The sequence below is a fragment of the Trachypithecus francoisi genome, unplaced genomic scaffold (genome assembly GCF_009764315.1).
Source record: "Trachypithecus francoisi isolate TF-2019V2 unplaced genomic scaffold, Tfra_2.0 Lachesis_group15, whole genome shotgun sequence".
Classification (NCBI taxonomy): domain Eukaryota; kingdom Metazoa; phylum Chordata; class Mammalia; order Primates; family Cercopithecidae; genus Trachypithecus; species Trachypithecus francoisi.
Genome location: NW_022681460.1, coordinates 89,778,693 through 89,804,121, shown reverse-complemented (window position 1 = coordinate 89,804,121; position 25,429 = coordinate 89,778,693). Strand labels below are relative to the sequence as shown.

General features: G+C 35.3%; 1 protein-coding gene across 14 annotated transcripts in view; it reads right to left on the bottom strand.

The window, feature by feature from the left end:
• SNAP91 (synaptosome associated protein 91) overlaps positions 1 to 25,429 on the bottom strand; it is a 158,907-nt gene that overhangs the window by 32,155 nt on the left and 101,323 nt on the right. For 11 of the 14 annotated variants that reach the window (XM_033235534.1, XM_033235532.1, XM_033235536.1 and 8 more), the window contains 11 exons: positions 25,227 to 25,254; positions 22,247 to 22,356; positions 20,127 to 20,245; positions 16,058 to 16,072; positions 15,744 to 15,911; positions 8,948 to 9,055; positions 8,053 to 8,316; positions 7,757 to 7,834; positions 7,521 to 7,592; positions 7,028 to 7,111; positions 5,913 to 5,996 (listed from right to left, as the gene is read on the bottom strand). In XM_033235534.1, coding sequence (XP_033091425.1) covers positions 5,913 to 5,996; positions 7,028 to 7,111; positions 7,521 to 7,592; positions 7,757 to 7,834; positions 8,053 to 8,316; positions 8,948 to 9,055; positions 15,744 to 15,911; positions 16,058 to 16,072; positions 20,127 to 20,245; positions 22,247 to 22,356; positions 25,227 to 25,254 — 1,130 coding nt within the window. The remainder of the gene's footprint in view (positions 1 to 5,912; positions 5,997 to 7,027; positions 7,112 to 7,520; positions 7,593 to 7,756; positions 7,835 to 8,052; positions 8,317 to 8,947; positions 9,056 to 15,743; positions 15,912 to 16,057; positions 16,073 to 20,126; positions 20,246 to 22,246; positions 22,357 to 25,226; positions 25,255 to 25,429) is intronic. The other 3 variants (XM_033235539.1, XM_033235543.1, XM_033235544.1) reach the window with 2 other exon arrangements.

The following is a 25,429-nucleotide window of genomic DNA, read 5'->3' as shown; positions in this document are numbered from 1 at the left end:
TCACACCAGTTCCCTCCAGCTTATTCAACAGAGAGTGACCTTGTTGCTTAAAAAAATAAAAATAAAAACAAAAAGAAAGGTGCTCTATGGAATGGAATTGGAAACAGGGTAAGGCTTTTGTGCGTACTGTAATCATATTTGAACTGTCCTACATCATAACTGAAGAGCCAACTGTTTTCAGGTACTCAAGCATCTATTGACACACTGCTTTTTAATCACAAATGATTAGTCTTATGAATGTATTGTTCTAAACGGGAGTTGCCTAGACACTTAATGAAGTTCTATTGATTCAGATATAACAAATCTGACTGGCATAGTCTACTTGGTCTGTATAACACATCATATCGTTTCAGTTGCAAGAGTACAATTTTTTTTTTTTTTTTTTGAGACGTCTGTCTCGGTCTGTCACCAGGCTGGAGTGCAATAGCACCATCTCGACTCACTGCAATCTCTGCCTCCTGGGTTCAAGGCATTCTCCTGCCTCAGTCTCCCAAGTAGCTGGGATTACAGGTGCGTGCCACCACACCCAGGTAGTTTTTGTATTTTTAGTAGTGATGGGGTTTCACCATGTTGGCCAGGATGGTCTCAATCTCCTGACCTCGTGATCCACCCGCCTCGGCCTCCCAAAGTGCTGGGATTATAGGCGTGAGCCACTGTGCCTGGCCACAAAAGTACAATTTTAAAACTATTGCTACAGACACTCCCACACAGGATGATAGAATTGATCCTCCATAGACCTTTACCCTTTAGAGGAAATTTTTACTTTTTAATTCGACACTGGGCATGTTTGTATTTTCAATTCAGTTCAAGGACTTCTGTGGCTCATTTTAAGCAATTAATGTGGTTAAGAGAACAAATGCAAAACTACAAAGAGCCTCATAGGCTGGACCATATAGTCCCCTGTCTTTGCAATTAAAGACAGGATGTGAAATACTCTTATCCTAGTACAGATTTATGGTTCAGTCACCCTAAAATCGTGTCTATTATGGAAAAACATGGTTGTCCTGCTTGATGCCAACCTCAGATGTTAGGCATAGTCCTCAACACACCTAACTTTCTTAACAGTCCATTTTTACCTTTGTCATCCAGTAATCTGCCTCTAGCTTTCAAACATCTATATTTTCAGTTGGTATATTTTGAGCAGTTTGACAGCTTTAAGCTTCACAGTATGAAATATTTACTTTTATTATTTAAAAACTTAACTTTCAAGTTTTTATTCAGATGCTACCTGAGATATGGATAATACCTTTATCCTACCAGTAATCTCAATGGCTTGGAGAGAATTACTCATTGTTGCTATGGATTCTCCTCTCTGCTTCCCCCTCTCCCCATTACTCCCTTTCTTCATTATTTTGAGAATGATTTTTCAGTCTGGCCTCATTGGAAGTTGTCTCCTCCAGAATTTTTTATCATTTCACTATATTGCATGTACCAAACACCTTAAAATTTTACTCAAGGGGTAGAAGACGACTAAGGCCATATTTCAAGTGCTGTTTAATTCTGGAATTGGTATTATCTGACAGTTCTAGAACTGAATTTGAATAAAGAAGAATAATAGTTTTTATGACAGATAGGTTCATTTTCAAGAGCCTATCCACTTAATCTTTGTTTTCAAGTTTCAAAATACATACCAATTTTTAATAAAGCCTTCTCCTCAATTTTAAAATGGTTCTTAATTTTTAGTTTAAAATCTCTAAAATCATTTTAACATTTAATTATATATTTATTGCCTTATCTTTATGATTCACATGTAAATATATTCCCTCAAAAAAATGTAATCTTAGGCATGGGGTAAGAGTCTTTAGTCCAGTGACCAACGTAACCTTTGAATAGTCTAAACCTCCCATGACAGTGTCTGCATATTATTATTTTTTCATTCTTTCTCAAAACAGTTTTATTACTAACAGACAATCACAGGATTTTAGAGAATCTGTTTCTCTCTTCTCTCTCTCTGATTCTGATCATATTTGTGGGCTTGTTAACCATGACTAGGCTCACTTATTTATTTATTTTAAAAAAAAATCCTCTTAAGTTTCAATAGACTCTGGACTTAGCTGATTCTTCCCCCAAATAAACACAGACACAACTATAATACAAATGCTAAGCTTCACTGCAAATTACTATACACAGTGCCCCCAAATATTTGTCCTACTTAATATGCATTAAACAAAAAATGTATAAGAATTGTGAAAACTCAGAAATAGCCAATTGTCAGCTAGGTTACATATATAAATGTGACCGTGGTTTTATATTGTGCTTATTAGCAGAAATTTTTTCATTTTTCATTTTTTTCTTTTTTTGTTTTTGGCTAGGAAAGCTGCTCCTAGTTCGTAGGATAGAATTATATTAATATTCCATGATGTTCTTTAGTGAGAACATGACTTTCTTATGCTTTGATACTTGAACAAGTGTGAGAAATATTTTTCTATAAGAAAACAGGGGAGTATGAAAAATTAGCCCCCAAAATTAAGCCCTACAGAAATTAAAAGTAAATTAAAATTTCTTACACTAGCTTTTTTTTTTTTTTTTTTTTTTTTTGTAGAGACTAGGGTTTCACCATGTTAGCCAGGCTAGCTCAAACTCCTGACTTCATGTGATCTGCCCATCTCGGCCTCCCAAAGTGGTGGGATTATGATTGTGAGACACTGTGCCAAAACCCTTATATCAGGATATAAGGTGAAATAATAGTTTACATCGTGCCAAATAAATCAGGCACTGACATATGTATACATTAAATTACAAGAATTGTTTTGAAAGCAAATGAGACATTAAAACCCATCTATACTGATTTACACTGAATATTAATTTATTTAAATAGAAAAGACAGAAGAAAGAAAGTGTACACAATATATAACTTTTCCTATCACTGAAAGAGTCACAAGAAGATGCAGTAGAAGAAATGGAAAGTGTACAGTAAATGAGACCTATGTAGATGATATTGGGTACTTTCATTGCTGATTTTCTCCTCTTTTCTATCCCATTTTAATAAGACTTCAGAATGGACAACACAACTGAATAATTTTATTTTTTGTAAAGTGAACTAACATACTTTTGTTGTACACTTCCCCTGCTGGACCTGTCCATATACCAAGCTGTGCAGCTGTGGCATAGGTATGTGCAGTTACACCTGGCAGCAGGTCACAAACCCTTTCAGGCTTGTTCTAGATGTGTTTTTAGATCTTATTATGGGCCCCAGGGTCAAACCTCTTGGCTCTGTTACTGACCTCTGACTTGGAACTGAATGGGAACACTCCCTTTTCCCACAGGCTTTGGCCTTTCAGCTCCAGTTTCCAGTGTCCTGGGCTCTTTTGGAAACACAGTATCTCAGGTTCTAGCCTTGGAGGGCATAGAAAGGCCACAATGCAGGAGGACCCTGGAGTAGACAGTGTGGCTATGCAGCACTGGAGGCGGTCAACAGTGGCTGACCGCTCTGCCAGGCTCCTGTCTGGTAGGCTTCAAATCCCCATTTGAGATCTGTGGCAGGGGATGGGTTACCCAGGAGAGAAAGAAAGAATTCACAGGTTTCTGTGAAAGGCCAGAGCATTTGATTTTATGGGCCGTTTTAACCTTAATTATAACTTCAAAGCAAAATGTTTGTAATCGCTAATCTCATTTTAAAGTTAACAAGGTCATGATCCCCCAAATAGCTATGAAAACTATGCTATTTCTGTGGCATGTTAAAATCTTATTGCTGAACCCCCAAAATGTGTATGAAGTTTAGTGGTTTAGTAAGAGTTTGAAAGTTTCTGTAGCCAATTTGAAGCTGATATAAGAATATCTAGGCTTGGAGAAAAGCCAGGCAAACGAGCGGTTTATTTCACCAAGTAACCAGCTATGGTTTGTGTTAAGTATACTGCCTCTTATTATCTCTGCAACTTCCAAAGTTCTCAGCAATATCATGGTGGGTCCCTGGTTCTTCAATGTTGAGAAAAATACCTAGTGGTAGTCACTGGTATGAGTGGTTTCAGCACACAAAACTGTCATGTTTGATCAAGGTAGTCTGGAAAGGATGGGAGACACACTAGAGAACTATTGCCCCTAGGAAAGACTGTTAAATAGCCAGTCTGAATTACTGATGGAAGGAAAGGCTAACAGCTGGGCTATGACTGCCTGCTTCAGCATCCTGAGGAAAGATTTGACCTCAACTCAAACTTCTTACAACTCCGAAGGCTGATGAGGATCCTTTAGGATCTGCCATTACTCACGACTAATCCAAGAATAAATGTTCCTTAGCTTGCTGTACTTGGTGCCAGGACTGTTTATTGTACAACTTGTAATTTTATGGGCTATATCTACACTAAAAAAGGGAACTATTCATATGCTGTATCAAGGTCTACATGGCTAGCACTAGCACAGTATTTATATGTTTTTGTGTGTGTGGTTTTTGTTGTTGTTGTTGTTGTTTTTTTTTTTGAGATGAAGTCTTGCTCATCACCCAGGCTGGAGTGCAGTGGCGCAATCTCGGCTCACTGCAAGCTCCGCCTCCTGAGTTCATGCCATTCTCCTGTCTCAGCCTCCCGAGTAGCTGGGACTATAGGCGCCTGCCAACGCGCCCGGCTAACTTTTTGTATTTTTAGCAGAGACGGGGTTTCACCGTGTTAGCCGAGATGGTCTCGATCTCCTGACCTTGTGATCCGCCCGCCTCGGCCTCCCAAAGTGCTGGGACTACAGGCGTGAGCCACTGCGCCCGGCCTAGCATGGTATTTAAGATGTAAGACTTTAGACATGCATGGCAGCTTCCCAGTGGTGATGTGACCCATGCTCTTGTCAGTCCCTTGTCAACCTTAGGACCAAAATTCATCCCTTGTGGTGACTGTGGAGGGACCTCAGAATCTGCATCTGAGTGAATGAGTGTTCTGTGATACTACTGTTGTGCTTCCTGTTACGTACCCTTCTAAGTAAAATCAGAGTAAGATAAGCCAACAATGTCTTGTGAGTTTGACTAATAATCTGAACTTAAACTTACTACTGTGGTCTTGCAACTGGTCTTTCATAATGCTTTGCTTATGAAAATAATAATTTCTAAGTCAAGGCTATCACTAAGCACAACTTTGTCTTGCTCCCAAGGAAGACCAATATTTGGCTTTTACCATTTTTGAGTCCTTGAACTGTTTCCTTTTATCATATAAATACTACCTGGGCCACAAGCAGTAATCTTAGGCAAACTGTACCAATCTATTTCACACTATGACCCTGTTGAACTGAGATCACCCCACGTGTTTTCACATAGAAAAATGATTAGTTTGTTAAAAAAAAAAAAAAAGTGGTCTATGTAATAGCAGTTTTGACCCAATGGTAGGAGTCTATAACAGTTTCTCGTGGAGTGAGTCATATATTATGAAACCTATTTTCAAACATTATGGTACATTTCCCCACAAATTCCTTTTAAAAAAGATGGGCATAGACATTCCAAGACAAAAATTGTTACATAAGCATATTACCTTTTAAATAATCTAAAGGAAACATGTTGACTGAAACTAAGGCAGATTTGGAGCATCCAAGAAGCCACAAAGGTGGCCTGTATACAGCTGCAATTTTAAGACTAATTTCATACAACCCTGAGAAATAATCAAACTTCTATTGTACAATGACTTAATTTTCAATTTCATGTCTTTTAAAATTATTTTTAAAAAATAATTTCAATTTTGTTTCAGATTTGGGCGGGCAAGTACAAATTTGTTACATAGGTGTATTACGTGATGCTGAATTTCGGGGTATGATTGATCCTGTCACCCAAGTAATAAGCATAGTACCCAATATTCAGTTTTTCAATCCTTTGCCCCCTCCCTCAATTTCATGTCTTGAAAGAAAAAGAAAACATGCATCCTGCAATTTATGTAATTTTTATAATTGTTACTTATAAAAATATATCCAAATTTAATTTCTACAAAATACCATTTTAATTGAATTACCAGCTAGTAGGTCTGCCGATGCTGATGAACTAGAAGCAGCCTGAGATGCAGGTTGGGGTTCAGAAGCGCTACTTCCAAACGCATCTATCCATTATCCATTGTGCAGCAGAAAAGTAAGAAAGTGTAAAAAGTAAGTACAGTAAGTAAGTATTATGTAGAGAAATGCAGAGACATGACAGTGTACAGTGAGCTTGTCTTTTGTGGGTGTGTGAAATGATCACATGAATTGAATTATGCTCCGACAGAGGTATCCTCTCAAAAAGGGTTCTAAAATATTAACAAGTAAAAGGAATTCTTTTTTTTTTTTTAAGAATAAAATTTTTGGACCAAACCCTGTCATCTGTCAAAACAGAAGCAAGGTTTTAAACTTTTTACCTAAAGGTATTAAAACAGAATTTTTCAATTTAAAATTATATTAAATGTTTAAAAAATTAATAGACTTAATTCAAGGAGCAGCAATATTATTTGTACCTACATGTCAAGGTTTAGTGTTTATTTGACACAAGTCTTGAGCCCCCAAATATCAGACACTGCAATATCTTTGTATTCCTCATGTACCCATCATGGAATGTCCACGATGCTTTAATGTACAGGAGGTACTCAACGTGGGTTAAGCTTTCTAAGGATGGTATTTAAGCTCAAGAGTTAATTCAGTACATCTTTCTGCCCTCAGATAACACATAAAGGCAGAGGGAAATATATTCAGTTTTAACTGGCTTGTTTTAATTTCTAAATTATCTATTAATAGGTCATGTTTATTTGGCTTTTGGGAACTTAGAGATGTTGATTTAGCCAACAGATCAGGATCACCAAAGAAGAACAGTAAAAGGAAATTCCAGTCAGGTAATTCTACATTAGGATGAACAAAAAGTTGAAAACATCGAGTGAAAAATTATGTGTTTTGTTAGGTCATGCACTGAAAATTATGATGAAATGATGAGGATGAAGATGATGATGGCAAAGAAATGAAAATGATCTTAAGAACTTAAGTTTACATTTAAGAGATAGAAGTTTATATAGCCTAAAGAAAAAATGATGAAATATAATAAAATAGATGTAAAAATTATTCTGAAGAAAAAAAGATTCCTAAGTGTTGATGGAGGAGAAATACGCACCCCCAAAAAGGTCTATGACACCTGAAGAATCCACCTTTGCTGGCGAGGCAGTGGTTGCAGGAGATGGTGCTGCAAATGCATCCACTGCAGTGAGGCACAGATAGGAAAAAGTGCATGTCACCCAAGGGAAAAGAAAACCATGAGCCTTGACAAATGGCATCTTGGGATTTCATGGTTCACTCCAGGCAGAAAGACTGTAGACAATCTTAACAGTTAAGGAAAAGCAAACGGATTTTAAAATACACACTCTCCAGAACAAAATAAAATTTTGACTCCTTGAGGTCAGAGGTTTCAGTGTGAAAAAAATTTTCACTAGCCTTAGATTTGAAATATTAACCCTCATCAGTTGATGATGGTACCAAGAGTGAGTTTTTCTTTTCCAATAAATTTTAAATTTAAAAGAACTCAAGAAAAACCCACATGTCATATCCTTCTCTCCATGCATTACTCCCACAAGACATCTCTGAAGGCCTGACCTTGGCAAAGCACTCACCGGATAAGAGGTCAGCAGTGAGAGAACTCTCAGGCACAGGAGAGGCCCCTTGTGGTGGAGAGGAGAAAGCATCTTCCAAAAGTGAAACAAACCAAAACCAAGCAGAGGTAAGTAGTAGAAAGCTGAAATCAAAGTCAAAAATCTAACAAATGCATTATCACAGGTGAGTACTAACAGTTTAATCAGGAAAACATCTAAGAAACTAAAGTGAAAAAAAAGGGTTGCTTTGGTTTTACCTGTACCAAACAGGTCTATGCTAGGAGCAGCATCTGGCTTAGGCGCTGCAGCAACTTCAGGAGCGGACTCAAATAAATCTAAGACCAAGAACACACATGCCTTTACTCAACTTGAACAATAAGCCTGACACAGCATCACTTCCTAGTCCTGAATTAGCACTTTGCAGAACTCTGAATTAAGCAGCAAATGGTTTCTAGAGAACCATTTAATTACACAGTCTTCATGCAGTACATCTCAAGGACCAGAATTCAATCCATTAGATGGAAAGAAGTCGACAACAATAACAAAAAATTACCACCAAAGATATCTAGAGCAGGAGGAGCAGTGGTGGCGGTGGCAGCGGAGGTGGTGGTAGTGGTGGTGGCAGCGGCGGTGGCAGCGGTAGTGGCAGCAGCAGCAGCTGCAACGGCAGGAGCAGGAGAAGGAGCAGTTGCGGGAACCGGAGGGGCTGTGCTAGCTGTAGGGGTAACTACAGGAACACTGGTCTCAGGTGGCTTCATTGCAAAGAGGTCCAGCTCAGGTGCAGCCTCTGCACTACCTTCAGACGGGGCAAAGGGGTCTTTTGGAAAGGAAAGTGGAGACACACACAGCATCAGTAAGGAAAGAGACAAGAGACAGCGTCATAACTATGGCAAGAGACACCCTACACAGATATTTACACACTAGCTAGGTGTGAGGCTCCTTGGATTTAACTACTATCCTATTGGCAGGGGTTAGTGATTAGGATGTTTTTCTAAAGAAAAGGGGAAACTTAGTAGGTACCACAACTTAGCAAACTAAAGCACTTTGCAAAGTGCTGTAAGATTAACCTACAGTCTAGGATCAGAGATTGCTATCCTTCAAATCTTCACTTAATTTGGTCAATCTGGTAGCTTTGAAAATCATTAAAACATGCCAATATATTTGAACTCAATGTTACAAAAGAGTACAATATAGCATTAGAAAAAAAAACATTAAGACAGCATACTTGCACTGACAAAAATTGTCAATCTTAAGAAATTGTCAATTTTGATAAGTATGTACTTCATTGTCTTAATGTTTTAAATGCTGGCATTATTTATTCAGTTATGATGAATGACACTTTATACTCAGAAGAAAATAAAATTAGAAAAACATATGGCCACTTCTAACTATGGGGGTTTTACATTAGGACAGAAAAATAACAGACTGGCTAATGACTTTAAACCCACCATTTCCTGAACATGCATCAAGTGCTGCTGCTACAGGGGTTGGGGTAGCTGGTGCGGCGGCCCCTTCGGATGCTGCAGGGGCCTCCCCAGGAGAAGCTGCAAAGGCATCTTGGGTGCAGTTTTTAAAATAATAGAAATTAAAAGAATAAAAAGAGAAGAAAATATAGTAAAAGAACCAAGTTAAATTGTGAAGAAGGCTCCCTTATACAACATGAATTTTTAAAAACACATTTTTATGGCTCATGCACTATTGGTGGTCACAAAACAATTATTCTTTGCACATCTTCATGTTAGTTAACATGCAAGTGACATAGTGTTGATACTGCTGAGGTCTAATAGGATCCAAAAGGTAATGACATTCTCATTGTATAAGGGCTCTGAGAAGCATGTTTTATGTATCATTAGAAATGGATGTAAAAATTAAAACAAAAAATATTTTTATTATGTAATTTAAGACATTAAACTTTCATGTTCAGGTAATACTGACTCACTGTATTATTAAAATGTCCCTGTCTCATAGTTTCTAGCAAACATAATATCTTCTTTAATGCCAACAAAATTAAATATACAATGGCAATGTAAATAATTCTAGTTTTAAGACTTTTTATAATCTAGTACAGGCAAAATTACAGTGTTAACATGAAAGGTTTACTAAGCATTCCTAAGTGTTAAATCTTCACTATCCTTGAAAAGCATTTTCAAACATAACCAATGACTTATTTTAAAGACACAAAGAGATAAAAATAGGGTATGATACCATAATGCAATTACATTTTTCTAGTTATTCGAAAAATAATTTACTTTCAACAGATTAAGAGTTTCACATTTTACGACTATAAGCATATTATTACTTATAGTAGAATATCATTAACATACAAGCAGCCACAGTTTATAAATCCCCAATTTACAAATGGCTGATGTGTACAAATGCTTCCCAGTGTGTTTCTACCAACAAACAATGTTAGCTAAGGTAAAAAGTCCTTGAGCTTGCATAGAGATACTATAGTTTCAAAAGTACAGAAGGAATCAAGCCATGATAAGCATGACAGGCTTAGGATAAGAAAACCCTGGAGAGTGAGACCAGCACCCACCTAGAACCTGTCACTTACCTGCTAAACTTCCCATCCCCAAATACGTCTTCCGCAATATCTACCCATGTTTCCTGGAACACTGTTCCTTCAGTCATGAAAATAACTTGTCATATATACTTGGGAAGTGCTACACAGTATATGCTCTTCCTTGGTGGTTTACGTAGTATATTAGGCTCTAGGACATGCTACTGTCAAGATACTTGTTTCTTAGTTTGACCTGGCATGTCCCAAACTGAGTATGAAACACTCTTTAGTAATGCAGAGTTCTAGTTTTATGCAGAATAATAAACATTAAACTAGATACTTGCTTGGGTTAAAAGGCCCTTTACCAAATCACAAATATCCCTAGAAGGGACAACAGGACATCAGTTGTTCATATCTTATGGATTAATCTGATCTGATTGTTCCTCTTGGTTATACTGAGGAAATATATTTCAACTTATTTATTATTAGAGACAGAATCTTGCTCTGTTGCCCAGGCTGGAGTGCAGCAGCACTATCATAGCTCACTACAGCTTTGAACTACTGGGCTCAAGTGATCCTCTGGCCTCAGCCTCCTCAAGTACTGAGATTACAGGCCTAGGGCACTATGCCCGGCCATGAATATATGTTTTGAGTGTCAGGTCAGCTAAGAGGCCAAATTAATAAAACTAAAGAAAGAAGAATACATCAAGGGATAGGGTAGGCATACTTTCTAAATGCCATGTTAAGGATACTATACTTCAGGACTTAGGGCAACACACCCCCTAAGAGTGGGGCAGAAGAATATAAGAGAAGTATGAAGAGATTTTGGGAGGACTGTAAACATATTTTGCCATGAGTCAGGTTAGTTGTTTTCTTTTTTTTCATTCCTATAAAATTTGGAACCGAGGCCAATAATACTGCAAAGAGTAGAAACACATAGCAGCCATATATATTGCCATTATTAAATTTAATTTCTGTAGCCATCTTGTGATTTAGGTTCTACTGTCTCCATTCTGTAGATAACAGAACCAAAGCTCAAAGCGTGTGTGTTCTCATCACAAACAATAAGTGAGGCAATGTATATATGTTGATTAGCTCAACTTAGCCATTCCACAATGTATACATACTTCAAAACATCATGTTGTACATGATATATATATATATTTATATATACATATACTTTTTCAATTAAAAATTATTATTTTTTAAAAGTCTGATGACTAAAGTTACACAGCAAGAAAATGGCAGAGTTAGGATCTGGCTCAGAGCTGTCTGACTGAGCTTTGTGTGTTTAGCCACTGTATTTTTTTATGAAATATGCCTCATTCTACTATATTACTCCCTTCTTTATAATTGAATAAACATCAGTTACATTAGTGCCAGGGATCAAATAGATATTTACGGGCTGACCCCTTTAGGTTATCACTTATGTGTAAGGAGATAAAGCCCATATTGTTACAGCTACATCCTTAGAAGAGGGTTTTTAAAAATCCCCTTGTCAGCAAGACATCTCCTTTTAATGCTTCTCTTGTTACTTGAAACTAAATATTATCAACTTAATTCATCTACACCTGTCAGAACTTTTCTTAAAGGTAGGAGCTGCAGCTGCTCCCACCCCCAGCTGTTTGAATCTTCCTAGCCCCAAAGGAGACATAAATGAGTGTCCAGATGGTACCAGGCCCAATCACTGTCTGACTGAAGCCACAAAAGGGACCTCGAGTAAGAATTGCCCAGCTGAGCTCAGTCAGCCACCAGAACTATGAGAGAGAAAATTTGAATTTGTTAAAAAACAAATGAAACTTTTTTTTTTAATATCTAGTTTTTTCATTACAAATAGCAGTATTTGTAATGAAATACTTTCCAGTATTGTAAACTAAAGCTATTTCCAGTTCAGTTCTCTTTTTCATGTTACCCATTTGCAGTTAATTTCTACATTCTGTCAGTTTTTCAACCAGTGCTATTTCTTAGAAATGCATGCTCCTGCTGTTCGCTGTTCTTCAATTATGGACTCAGTTTAGGCCTTAACCCATAAACTGATCTGACTGCTGCAGACTAGTCTTTTTTTTCCCTTCTAGCACTCTAAGAAAGAATTTTCCTCTCAAACTTTTTATCATGTGACTACCTCTCTCATGAGAACTGTTGTTTCCCCCAGGCTGACCTTTTCTCCCCATCTACTTTGGGCACATAAGCCATCTTAAATCACACACTCAGAACAAAGGTTCCAATTGTTCTCAACAGCCCAAATGTCACATTCTGGTTCCTCTTTGTCCCCAAAGGTCCCAGGTTATATGGCTCTTACATGAAATCTAGTTGAAAGTGTTTAAGTATTGGTTTTAAGGAAGGTTGGTGAACTTAGTTCTTTGACCAACATATACCCAATGTGATCAGGGTTTTGAGGTAAGTTCTTTGGTTTTCCAGCCACCTGGTTTAATGTTTGCAGACTACTAACCTCATGAAGGTTTGCTCACAAATTGACACAGCTGATTGAAAGAGTATCTTTGTTGGTGTGCAGAGGAATTAGCATCAATTTAGCATTCTAGTGTTTAGAAAAACCCTGTGTTCTTCAAATCAATGTGCTATTGTTAGTAAAATTTGCATCAATATAAAATAGGTTATTTTTAAGGATTTTATCTTTTATTTTTGTCAATATTTATAACTTTTACTAAATTTTTAAAGCATAACACTGCCTTGCAATCCTGTTCTGCATGATCATAAAAATATCTCATTTCTTAAAAGTTAACTTTAAATAATGAAGCATTTAATAAATATAATGTACTGACAAAAATTTTTTAATGACTTACATGAACTACTTACATTGAAAGGACTAAAACATTATTTGTGTATCAATCAGAATATTTCTTTTAAAAAATAACAGACATTTATTATTTTCAAAATTTATAATTTAAATATAGTACTAAATACATTAACAGTTTTAATATGTCATAGAGATGAAATTAAATAGCCATCTTTCTGAAATTAAAATCTATTAAGCTTTCTTTCTAAAGAAATCTACTTAGTTGCTATACATATTGCATAGGACCTCAAAAAGGCATGTTTTAAAGTTGTAAAGTTATGCTGTGTTAAACAAAACATAACTGTTTTTCTAATTATTCTAGAGTTCTACTACTTGTCAATTGTAGAGAGACAAAGTATTTAAAAAATGGTCACACAAAATGGCCAAAGAGATTTTAGCTTAGGTTTTTATTAAAAATTAAATCTCTGAATAATTTCTTAAAAACCAATGAAGGGCATGAAAGAAATTACAGAAAATCACTGAAAATCACAAAACAGATAATGACATATATAGACTCCTGAACATAAAGGACAGAGATTTTATAGCTATCAGAAGCCAGGAGATAGTTATAGAACTATACAGATCAATAGAATAATTATGATGTGATTTTCAGATGTAATTGTCATTGTACACTCATTTCTCAGCTAGATGACTGGAAAGGATATTGATAAAATCACAAGAACAGTCTCATTCTTTGGCAGTAAGTTACATGATTCTCTGCAGTACTCCTCCTTTAAGCTTATATTTAAAGCTATAAAGAATGCCATCATGAAAATTTTCTAAACATACAGGTTTTTCTACTTGATGAATATAGTCAAGGCAGAAATAAATGAACAAAAACAGCATAATGGTGCAAAGAATATTTCAAAGAAATAACTTTAGTCTTTATTATTCTAGAGGGCTATGCAGGAAGTAAGATAGACTTGATTGATTTCTTTGAGGTAATCAGCTCCTTATAAGTGGACTGAAAACAAAAATCTAAACAGCTAAGGTGTAGAAATGTTTCAGCACAAAATTATTATGCATCCTGTCCATATTTTCCTAACATTTTTTTTTTCTGTTAAGATAAGCCTATGAGAAACTACCCATAGCCACACCAATAACAGAGGGTGGGGGAAGGATAAATTTTAAATTAAAACATTTATTAAGTGTATTACCTATTATTATTATGGAACTTTCAAGCTAGAAAGACCTTAGAGATCTTCTAGACCAAGTTTCCAATGGTATAGATGGGAGAACTGAGGCCAAAGGAGGTCAAGAGGCTTACCTTAAGTCAGGCCTAAACAACTTTGACAAACTCTATTTCCCACCTGATTTAGATTTGTGGAAGGAAGAGGAAGTTGATTTTATAAATGTAAGCTAAAATTAAAATTTTTGATTTCAAAGGATATAGGGGCATAAATGAAAACCTAACCCTCTATAGTGGGTGACTCTTTTTAATTTAATTTTATTTTTGAGACAGGGCCTTGCTCTGTCACTCAGGCTAAATTGCAATGGCATGATCATGGCTCACTGTAACCTCCACCTCCTGGGCTCAAGCAATCCTTCTGCCTCAGCCTCCCAAGTAGCAGGGACTACAGGTGTGCACCACCACAACTGGCTAGTTTTTAATTATTTTGCAGAGACAGGGTCTCATTATATTGCCCAGGTTGATCTCAAACGCCTGAGCTCAAGCAATTTTTCTATCTTGGCCCCCCAAAGTACTAGTATTACAGACGTGAGCCACTGCGCCAGACCATGGGTGACTCTTTATTCAAGGGTCTGCAATCTTTTCTCTCCTACTCTTTTACAAACAGGTTTCTCCTGTAATAGGAACGACAGTACAGCAAAGCAGCAGAAAATGTCTTTTGTGTAGCAGTGGCAACAACGATGTGTCTAGTGGAGTGCTCCTTGTCTTGGATGATGTTGGCCAACCTTAGAGACTGGAGCATGGCATGTAGCAGAGTGGTAGGTGACAGTGTGTTAAATGTATGTTTCCAGGGGTACATATTGATTACACGAAAGCCTGCCAAATCTCTCCTGCTCTCACCATTTTCTTCCTCCAATTTCTTTACCATATTCTCAAAATGCCCTGGGAAAGATGTTATATGGTAATGAAGATATACAAAACTATAATGACTATAACATCACTTGATGTATGTGTTTGATGTAAGAACTTCTTTAGGTGTGGACATTAGCACCACACAGATGGGGATACATATATGAATAAACCGGCTTCACATGGCTCATCAGGTCCGGGCATATTATACTGGCAGAGTCCAAGATATTTTAGTGGGTCAGAATTTACATTTCCATGGAAAGCATATTTTTAGACAATCATTTCAAAGACTGACTTAAATCTGTTTTCAATCAGCCTTTCAAGTGCTACTTCAGATGTTTTCTCAGAGTTCCAAAACCAAAGATGATCCAAGTTTTTATTTGGACAGAACAAGCTTAAAGCTCTAAAAACAGGCACATCCCTAAACTCTCTTCAGAGACTTCCAAACTTGAATTACTCTTATTTTTTGCCCTAAATATTAAGAAATAACTTAGGCCAGTACTGCTCCTCCTACATTCCCCAAATATTCTCTGGGCTACTTCTAATCTGACCAAAAAGCTAAATAAACCTAAAGGTGACAGAGAGCTTTGGTACCACTTTTACACAGACACTAGAGAGCGGGAACATAAAGGCAGGAGTTCTGAAGGTAGCAACATGAATTCTAATGTTAAAAAACCTGAAAATCAAATAGGCCAGATACATTGAAATCTCTGCTATAAAACTACTAAAATTAAGTGAAGAGAAAGTTGATGAATTAAGTGAAGATAAATATACATGAATAAACATTGAAAAAGTACTTAAACACTCTGACATGCTGTTACATAACGTAAAAAAATTTAAAGACCTTAACTCCCAAGTAATTTTAGCAATCCTGAAAGGAACATGAAAATAGTGGCGAGACTAACTAACCTCCAAAGAGATCCACTTCAGCAGTGACAGCAGTAACAGTTGTAGTAGTGGAGGCAGAAGCTGAGGCAGTTGCAATTTCAGCAGTTGTAGTAGGAGGGGTAGGTTCTGGTGCAAATGGATCTGAAATCTGTGCTTCAGAGGGAACAGAGGAAAGTGCAGCCAAAGAATCTATATTTCACCAGAGACAGAGAGCAAATGGAGAGAAGAAAAGCAAAGGACAAAAGATATACCAGACTCCAAATGATCAAAATGAGGACAGTTGTTACACACAGAAGTCTGTCAAAATGGAAGTTTAAAAACAAAGCTTTACTCACCCTCTCCCAAAAGGTCTACCGATGTCCATTACATGGCAGCATATGAATAAATAAGAGCTAAAGTTGAAACATGCAACCATACCAATGTCCAAGCGAGATAAGGCACTAACTAAAAAAACCTTAGCTTTATGTGTCTTTTACGCCATTTGTCATTAAAAACATAAATATACTACCTATTATCATGGAACTGTCAAACTAGATGGGACCTAGAGATCCTCTAGACCAAGTTTCACCTATAGACATGTACCCCAGATTTTATTAACAAGCAAATGGGTCACAAAACTACTTGTGCTGTAGCTAACCTTATACATGAAGACATCAAAGTCATACGATCACATAATATTGATGAGCTTTCAAATACATGTTGGTAAATAATTTTAATTCTAATAAACTCTGGCAGTAATCCCATATTTCTCAAAAAAGTAGAAATTTCACTTTAAGCATATATAAAAAGAAACTGTTTTCCCATGTTTGAAATATACAGACACACAACACACACTTATTTGTGCTTCTGCAACATGAATTTACCATGAAAATAAATAAATAAATAAATAAAACACTCTCTCTATTATGGAGCCAAAGATGAGGATTTAAAAAATCCTCTGTATTCTTTCAGCCGATTGGGTTCATCGCCAGCCTGTAGAAATGCCAAATCTTACATGCACAATTTAAATTAAATTTACTAAAATGAATTTGCTAAAATTTGGTTGCTTTACACCAACAGGAAAAAAATGCTATCATTACAATATGTCCCCTGAAATAAAAATGTGTGTTAGTACCTAAAACCTCCAAGAAAAATTTAGAGACATCTGAAGTGGCTATGGTCCTTGGAAATGAGACCATCCAATTAGGCTTATAGACTTTTAGAGATTATAATTTACTGCCTAGTTATACAGAATTCAAATATGCTTCAATAATAGAAGTGGCTTGATCTTATCAAACAAGATTGAGAAAACAATTTTTTATTTTTGCTTAGTCAAATGAACAAACACATATCTGTTACAATTTAGCATCACCTTTAACCATGACTGGGTATCTACTGGCCAAATTATAGAAGTTTATTTCAATTTCTTAAAGTCTTATAATTTTTACTATTTTGCTTAGAAATTAGAGAATTTCTTTATTAGCATTTCCCCACAAAGCTGACTTTTCTATTGCTATGAAATGTTGCAGTTGTAGATGTTTTGTCGAGGCAAAGTGCTGTCTAATCATCAAAAGATGAACATCAGGCCCTATAAGGTGCCTTTGTACTAATTATAAAAACATACTCCCTGGGGCAAGGGGAGGGAAAGCATTAGGACAAATACCTAATGCATGCAGGGCTTAAAACCTAGATGACAGGTTGATAGGTGCAGCAAGCACCATGCCACATGTATACCTATGTAACAAACATTCTGCACATATATCCCAGAACCTAAAGTTAAAAAAAAAGAAGTAAGAAAATTTACATGGTTTTCACATATTTATCATTTTAAGCAGGTTAAAGATAGTACCTTTCTTGTGTAAGTGTAGTGATGACCAGCATAGTACTTGTCACAGAAGGAGCACTCAATCAATACTAGCTTTCATTGTAACTTGAGAACTGTCTTAGTTTTTATTTTAAAACGAATCTTATGTGTTTATCAAAAAAAACTTTAACCTTATATAGTCATTTAAAATAATTGAAAAAAGCATAAAAATATGCTTTAAAAATCAAACTACTATGGAAACTGCTTTACCCCAAATTTTGGCCCATTAGCTTACCTATTGGGACAATTGATGTTTAGCCATGTGAACAGACCCCATTTTGTCAGAAATATAATGTGGATCCAACTGCCTTTTTTTTTTTTTTCTTTTTTTTGAGAAAGGATCTCACTACGTTACTCAGGCTGGACTCTCAACTACTGGGCTTAAGTGAGATTCTCATCTCAGCCTCCTCAGAAGCTACATGCATGAGCCACTGTACCCAGTTTTTTAAATCCAACTGTCTTTGGTAAACCAGTGAGTTTGTTTTACTGTTTTATGGTTAAAATTTGAAAATAAAATAAAAGCTATATTCTAAAATAAAAGCTATAATATCTTAAAAAGAAAAAACAGGTACTCTCTGTAGTGAGACAGATTAGAAAACGTAAAGCACCTCTTTCTCAAGGATAATGAGAAAGGCTCACAGCCTGGCTACAGAGTTCCGGCTGGATTTCAGCCTCCTTGCCCTGCCTTTGAGCAATGCACGATCTACATGTCCATATAGTACAGCCCTGGCTAAAACCATACTGCTCTGCTTTCTCTTTTTATGTCTAATGATATTTTAATGTTTCAATCATCAATAGTTACATATTTCTAACTAGTAAAGGCTAAAATGTATCCTAATGAAATTGGTTATTACAATCAATTCCTTACAATATTATGTGTCTTAGCAAAAAGTATTTAGAGATGAATATGAATAAAAATGTTATACTGCAATTCAACAAAATTTCACCTTTTATTTTTTATTTTTTCCTTTTATTTATTTGGCATTCTTCTTTTGGTGTCAAAATTTTTTTTAAAAAGATAAAAATTATCCTCAGTTTCATGCCAGGGAATATGGAAAAGGGACTAGTTTACAGTTTCACTGTTTATTCATTAAACTTCTAACAAAGACATTAAGGTAATGAAAATAAATTATTAGCAAATTAAAATAATCAGTGATGAAGCTCAGAATAAAAACATGAGTAAAAAAGAATGCTCTTATAAAACCTCTTCAGCAATACTTTCCTTTACCAACTGAAATTTAATAAAGTTAAATAAAGCTGAAAGAACAATTTCATCTTAAAAATTGACAGCTGTAGCCTTAGGAGTTGAACATTTCAATATAGGGTAAGGTTTATATATTTAAAATGGAAATGTGCCAACATTTAAATGTTCTTATTTATAGTTAGCAACATTATTTCAGAACTGGTTATCTTTCTCTTATTTTTGTTACCAAAATAACTTGGAAATGAGATCAAGAGATTACAGATAGGACTTTTGATATTATACTGACACACTGTTTAACAAGACCACCAAAGGATATTTAATTATTTAGAGAAATATAACTTCATTTGACTTAGTTATTATTGTGCATTAAAGGCTCTGATTCTGCAATGTTAAGTTGTTACAGATCTTGTCTGCTAGTGATGCAAATAATCTCTGTATAGGAGAAAAGATAACCTCAAGGCTATGGTTTTTATTACCCGATAGAACATTAACAGCTTTCTGTCTAACCTAGCCATCTTATTCTAACATTCCTTTTAAAATACCTATAAATACTCAGTTCCTCAAAATGTTCTTTGAGACAGCTTTATCATCTTACTGGTTCCTCATTAGTGAGTTACTAAGTCTTTTATTTGTGTTGCTTCTATAGTTGTACAAGGCATGTCTTAAACTTTTTGAAAATTTTATTCTGATAGTTTGGTGCATCCATTAAAACCAACTCTTTGCAGCTTTGAGCATTATGAAGCAATCACTTTAATTTTTATATTAATATTAAATGTTTTAAATCAAATATTTGTAAAAGGCTGATTTTTTCCCTGAGATCCATAAATAAAATGGGAATCAAGTGCTTAGATGTGATTCCTTTCAGTCAATCAGTTTAAGTATGGATTTTTCTGGTACAAATAAGAATGTAAAAAGATTTCAACTGTATGAAGCCAAATACAATGTGAATAAAATCAATTCAGGCCTAAAAGAATCCAGGAAGGAGGCTACACCTGACCAAACCAAATTAGAAATGCTAATTTTGAGTAACCATAAATTAAGGGTTATACTCAATCCTCTAAGGCCTGAGTCTCTAGACAACAAAAAAGAACAACAAAAAACCCACAAAACTTCCTTGTTGCAATAGTTAAAATAAAAACTATATGACTATTTGAACATTCTCACTGTATTATAGGCACTTTCTCTGTCTCTCTCTCAATATATATTTCAATAAATAAATGCCATTCTTAGCATTTTCCCTCCAAGTTGCTAACACCATTTTGGATAATCAAAAGGTAAATATTAACAATTATGGCCTAAGTAAAAACAATGAAATAAAATGAATAGAGAAATGGCAAGGCTGTCTGGTTTCACTCACCTCCCCATGCAGTGGCTCCTCCAGCAGGTGGTGGTGGTGCTGGTGCTGCGGCTGCTGCTGCCCCTCCAGAGGAAAAGTCTGGCTGGAGGTCCAGGAGATCACTAGATGGTTTAGAAGTGCTAAAAGGAAAATAAAACATTAAAATCAGATTTTGAAATTTTATAACATAAAGGTGTTTTTGAATAAAGACATGCAGAAATCATCAAAGATTTTAGGTATTTTAAATGCAATAAAAGAATAATACTTTGGAAAGTGTAGAGATATAGCATATACCAAGAGTTGGCAAACTACTTTTGTCAAGGGCAAGATGGTAAGTATTTTAGACTTTGAGGGCCAGTTGGTTTCTATCATTACTTGACTCTGCTATTGTAGAATGAGATTAAGACATAGACAATACATAAACAAATCAACAGGTCTTTGTTCAAATAAAACTTTATTTACAAAAACAGAGAGTGGGCTGGACTTGATCTATGTGAAGCACCCTATAGGGAAATCAAAATCATAACCTTGAGGTTATCTTTTCTCTATTTCCCAAAATCTTTTGTATAGAAAAAAAATTCATGTCTTGAGAAGAATTTATTTGTAAACCAAAGGACACTAAAGAGAATTATTAACCACTAATTTATCTTTTTCCTACATTAGACTATAATATATCAATGTTTTGTTGAGGCAAAAGTGCTGTCTAATCATCAAAAGATGAACATCAGGCCCTATAAAGTACCTTTGTACTAATTATAAAAACATACTCCCTGGGGCAAGGGGAGGGAAAGCATTAGGACAAATGTCAAGAGGACTCACCTAAAACGACTACTGCATTTTTTATTTTTACTCAGTTGAGACTGTGCTTTTCAAAGCTTCTCTGTCTGTAGAAGCTCCAAGGAGCAGCCTTACTATTCAAAGTATAGACCTCAAAGTAGCAGCATCCTGGGACGTTGTTATAAATGCAAAATCTCAGGCATACCCTGTATCTACTACTTCAGAATCTTCATTTTAATCAGATGCCAAAGCAATTCACATGTACATTCAGATTTGAGGAGAACTGGCTTAAAGGTTACCAGGCAAGGTGTGAAGCCATTAGGGTCCCAGGTTCCCCACCTGCCTTCATAAACAGCAGTTTCATCTTTATCTTTTTTTACATATTAGATTTCCAAGTTATATTCTTTTGAAGAAAGGATTCTGCTGCTTTTAAAAAGTAGTTTCAAAACCACTGAAAGCATTGCTTAGTTTTGATGTCCATTTCATAAATACAACTGGACTAAATAACAGGAAAGGAATACATATTTATTATTAATATATTAAAGCTTTTATAAGAAGCGATTTATATTAGAACAGTAACAGAAAGGACTTGTTTATACCAAGCTTGCTATTATAAAATGCAGAACTAAGCAAGTAGAGAGTAAAGCATGGGTTAACATGGGTACAATACTTGGATTTCTTGCTCAAAGTTCAAGTCTCCAAATATAGGGCATTCATAATCAGAGTCAAAGATACTACAAAGTGATACTAGAATCCTCTTAAGGCAAATGAACTAAGGAATTGACCTAAATTTATTATTTGAGGATACCCCTATGAGCTGGGGATTGATTTTAGGTGGCCTGAGATTTCAAAGAACACACAGTCATCCCCCGATTTCTCACTACTGTTCTGATCTCTAGGTGCTATAAAAACTGATTAGGAATACCCCGAAGGCCTCCTCCTACCATCAGAGTGTGAGTTCCTCATATGCACTAGATAACTGGTCTAACAATTCCAAGTTTAGCGTGTGTGTGTGTGTGTGTGTGTTTAAAGCATTTAAAAATATCTTTTGAATTTCCCACAAGAAGAAACTAATTTTAGAAAACACTTTCCACATCAGTCAATTTCAGAAAAAAAATTGTGTGTATCATTCTTCCATTTCCTTTCCCAGTTTGTGACACCAAGGTGATTTCTATAGCTTAGGTCTTTCTAATGATTTAAGAGGCACAGGAGTAAAACAATGTACTTTGTGTAGTAAAAACCCCAACGTATCACAGTATTAGGATTAGATTTCCTTTGGTGAAATCATTTGGGTACAGCACATAAAAATAAAACCAAATTCTAATAAAATACTAATAAACATAACTGCATATTTATTAACCAACCTGACTGGGACAGCCGCAGATGCAGTTGCAAATAAATCAACCGGTGGGGATGTGTCAATAGTTTTAGCTGGTGTAGAATTGGGAGACGTAACAGTTGTGGCTGGAGAAGACTGAAAGTGAAGATGCACAACACAACGCACTTGAGTCAAATATGAATCTACAGGACACCGAGCAACAGGACTTTTTTTTGTATACCCATGACATGCCCAGAAATTTTTTTTGTAATTCTTTGTGGAGGAAAAAAAAAAAGCTCAATAAAATTTGAAATCAATAATTGTAATAAATAATCAATATTGGCTAAAACATGTTACAAATTTTAAATGTAACATATAAAATGATAAAATATTTGGCTTAACATTGCAATGACTTCCATTCATTAATTAAAATAAAAGCTAAATATATTTCTTGAACATAAAATTATTAGGAAAGATCTTACTAGCTGCAAAAAATTTCAAATATTATCAATTGTAATAATTGCTAAAAAAAAAAAAAAAAAACAATGTCATTATGTTTTGTCATCCTAAAAAGATTTCATGTGAGGTCCTGTCAGATGACTTTCAAATCCAGAAATCTAACTTGCAAAATAGTTCACAGTTGGAAGAGAACGATTCCCAAGCAAGATTCAAGTCACTGATGTTTTGAAGATATCGTGACTATAGCCCATCACTAATATGACATAGATAAAACTAAAAAAGTAAAAATAAAATCTAGTATTTATTTTTCTGGACTAGTTTTTTTAAGAAGAGGTATTAATAGTCAAATAATATATTAAAAGATTTTTATTTAGTTGCTGTAACTAAACAATTTCATCTGGTATATTTAATTCTTCATGCATTCACAAGAGAAAGATTAATAGAACATTTCAAAACAATCTATTGATACTTAGTTCTGTAAGTGGAGATGAGATTAACAGCAGGTAAAATTCATGAAGACCAAGACCAAGCCAGGGCTATCAGATACTCCCCTAACTGGACATCTGACTTCAAACAGACCAAACTTAAAGGAAGTTTTTAAAAAAAAATTTGAAAAAAAAACCTGAGGAGATAAGAAATTTACAGAAATTTACAGACTTAAATAATATGTTTGTCCAAGAATATAACTAATCCAAAAGTCAAAATTCAATAGATATGCAAGTGTTAAGCATTCAGCACTTCAAGAAAGGTGGACACAAGAGCGGTGTGGATGTTGTTGATCAGAAAATATCAACTCAGACCTCTCTCTTCAACAAAAATCCAAATCTTCCAAATGGAATACAAAACATGATCAATGGAAGAGAAAGGACTAGTTAAAGCTAATTGTATGTCATCCATTGGGAACAATGAGAAAACCTCTAAGAAAAGGTTTTTAAAAGCCAATACATGTAAATAAGTTTAGAAAAATGATATTGATGAAACATTGAGAACTTAATGACAGCAATAAATATTATCAACATAAATGCAAAAAATGAAACTCTACAGAAGCCCATTAAAAATGCCTTGGAACAACAAGCTCTGAGGAGATGTAAGAGCAAGGAAAACAGAACCCAAATAATCTGTTATTACAAAAAGAAAAAGTCAGTAAAATTCAATTTGGCCAAAATGTAGAAACAGACCAACCCAAAGGACGCCACAATTTTATGACACTCTACTCAGCAGTTATGTATTGGAGTTTTTCACATAGACATAATGGTTTTAAACCTGGCCTTATATCAGAATAAATGGAGCTTTTCACTTGTTTGTTTTATTTGACTGATTTTTCAAGGTCCCTGAGGGGATCTTAGGCAGTCAGCCAACCCGTCACTGGCATAGTACATGGTGTCTGGAGATCACCAGTGCAGCTATAATGATATCCTTGAATATCTGTAATGACAGCAATTATATAATGGAAATTTGTCATAGAGGAAAAAACACATCTATTAGATTTTTGTCTGAAGAATACAATGGTAAATGTGAACTACAGACCTACAGAAGTAAATACTCTTGTCACTAATAACCCTAATCCTGTCCTTCCACATGGTAAAAAAGAGATGAGGAGGTAAATGAGTTATTCAGGTTATTATAGTAGACTGTCTAAAAGGCATATTTGTGGAAAGACACCCAATTACAGTGGCTTTCTCTACCATTGAAACATGCTTACCCATCTCATAGGACTCTGATTTAGAATATGTAAAAATGTTTTACAACTATTAAAACATTCTACTGTCTGCTGTAATATAAATACATGAAAATCTCTCCAACTTTAAAAATATTTAGTCCAAACAAAGGACTAAATTGCATATACTATACTACATTGGACTTAGAGACAAATATAAAGGAGGATACATAAAAACGTAACTTGCCTTTCCTCAAACAATTTAAATTAGAATTACCATACGACCTAGCAATCCCACTTCTGGGTATATACCCCCAAAGAATCAAAACCAGGGACTTAAATAGATATTTGTACACCCACACTCACAGAAGCATTATTCATAAACCCAAATGATATAAGCAACCAAATATCTACTGACAGATGAATGCAAGAATAAAGTGTGGTATATACTTATAATGGAATATAATTCGGCCTTCAAAAGGGAGGAAACTCAGGCACATGCTACAACATGGCTGAACCTTGAAGACATGCTAAGTGAAATAGGGAGGAAACTCAGGCACATGGTACAACATGGCTGAACCTTGAAGACATGCTAAGTGAAATAAACCAGCCACCAAAGGACAGACACTATATGAGTTCACATATATGAGGTTCCTGGAGTAATCAAATTCATAGAGACAGAAAGTAGAATGGTGGTTACCAGGCGCTCGGGGAGAGAGGGAGGTGGGGAGTTATTGTTTAATGGTATAGTTACAGTTTTGAAAGATAAAAACAAGTTCTGGAAATGGATAGTGGGGATGGTTGTACAACAGTGTAAAGGTACATAATGCCACCGAACTGTACACTTTATGATGGTAAAATGGTAAAAAGCGAAAAACAAAGAACCCCCTAAACAGAAAACCAAACTTACCTTACTTAATGGAGAGGGAGCACCAGATCTAAAAGGCAACATAAAAAAAAAATTAAAACTGAATATATATATGTGAATATATTTGTAGAAGTTTTAAGTTGGATTTCACTTGGTCAAGCATTAACTTGTTTTATATACAGACTTTTAAAATAATGGACAAACTATTTTTTAAAAACTTTTAATCTTTTACTTAATAATGACAT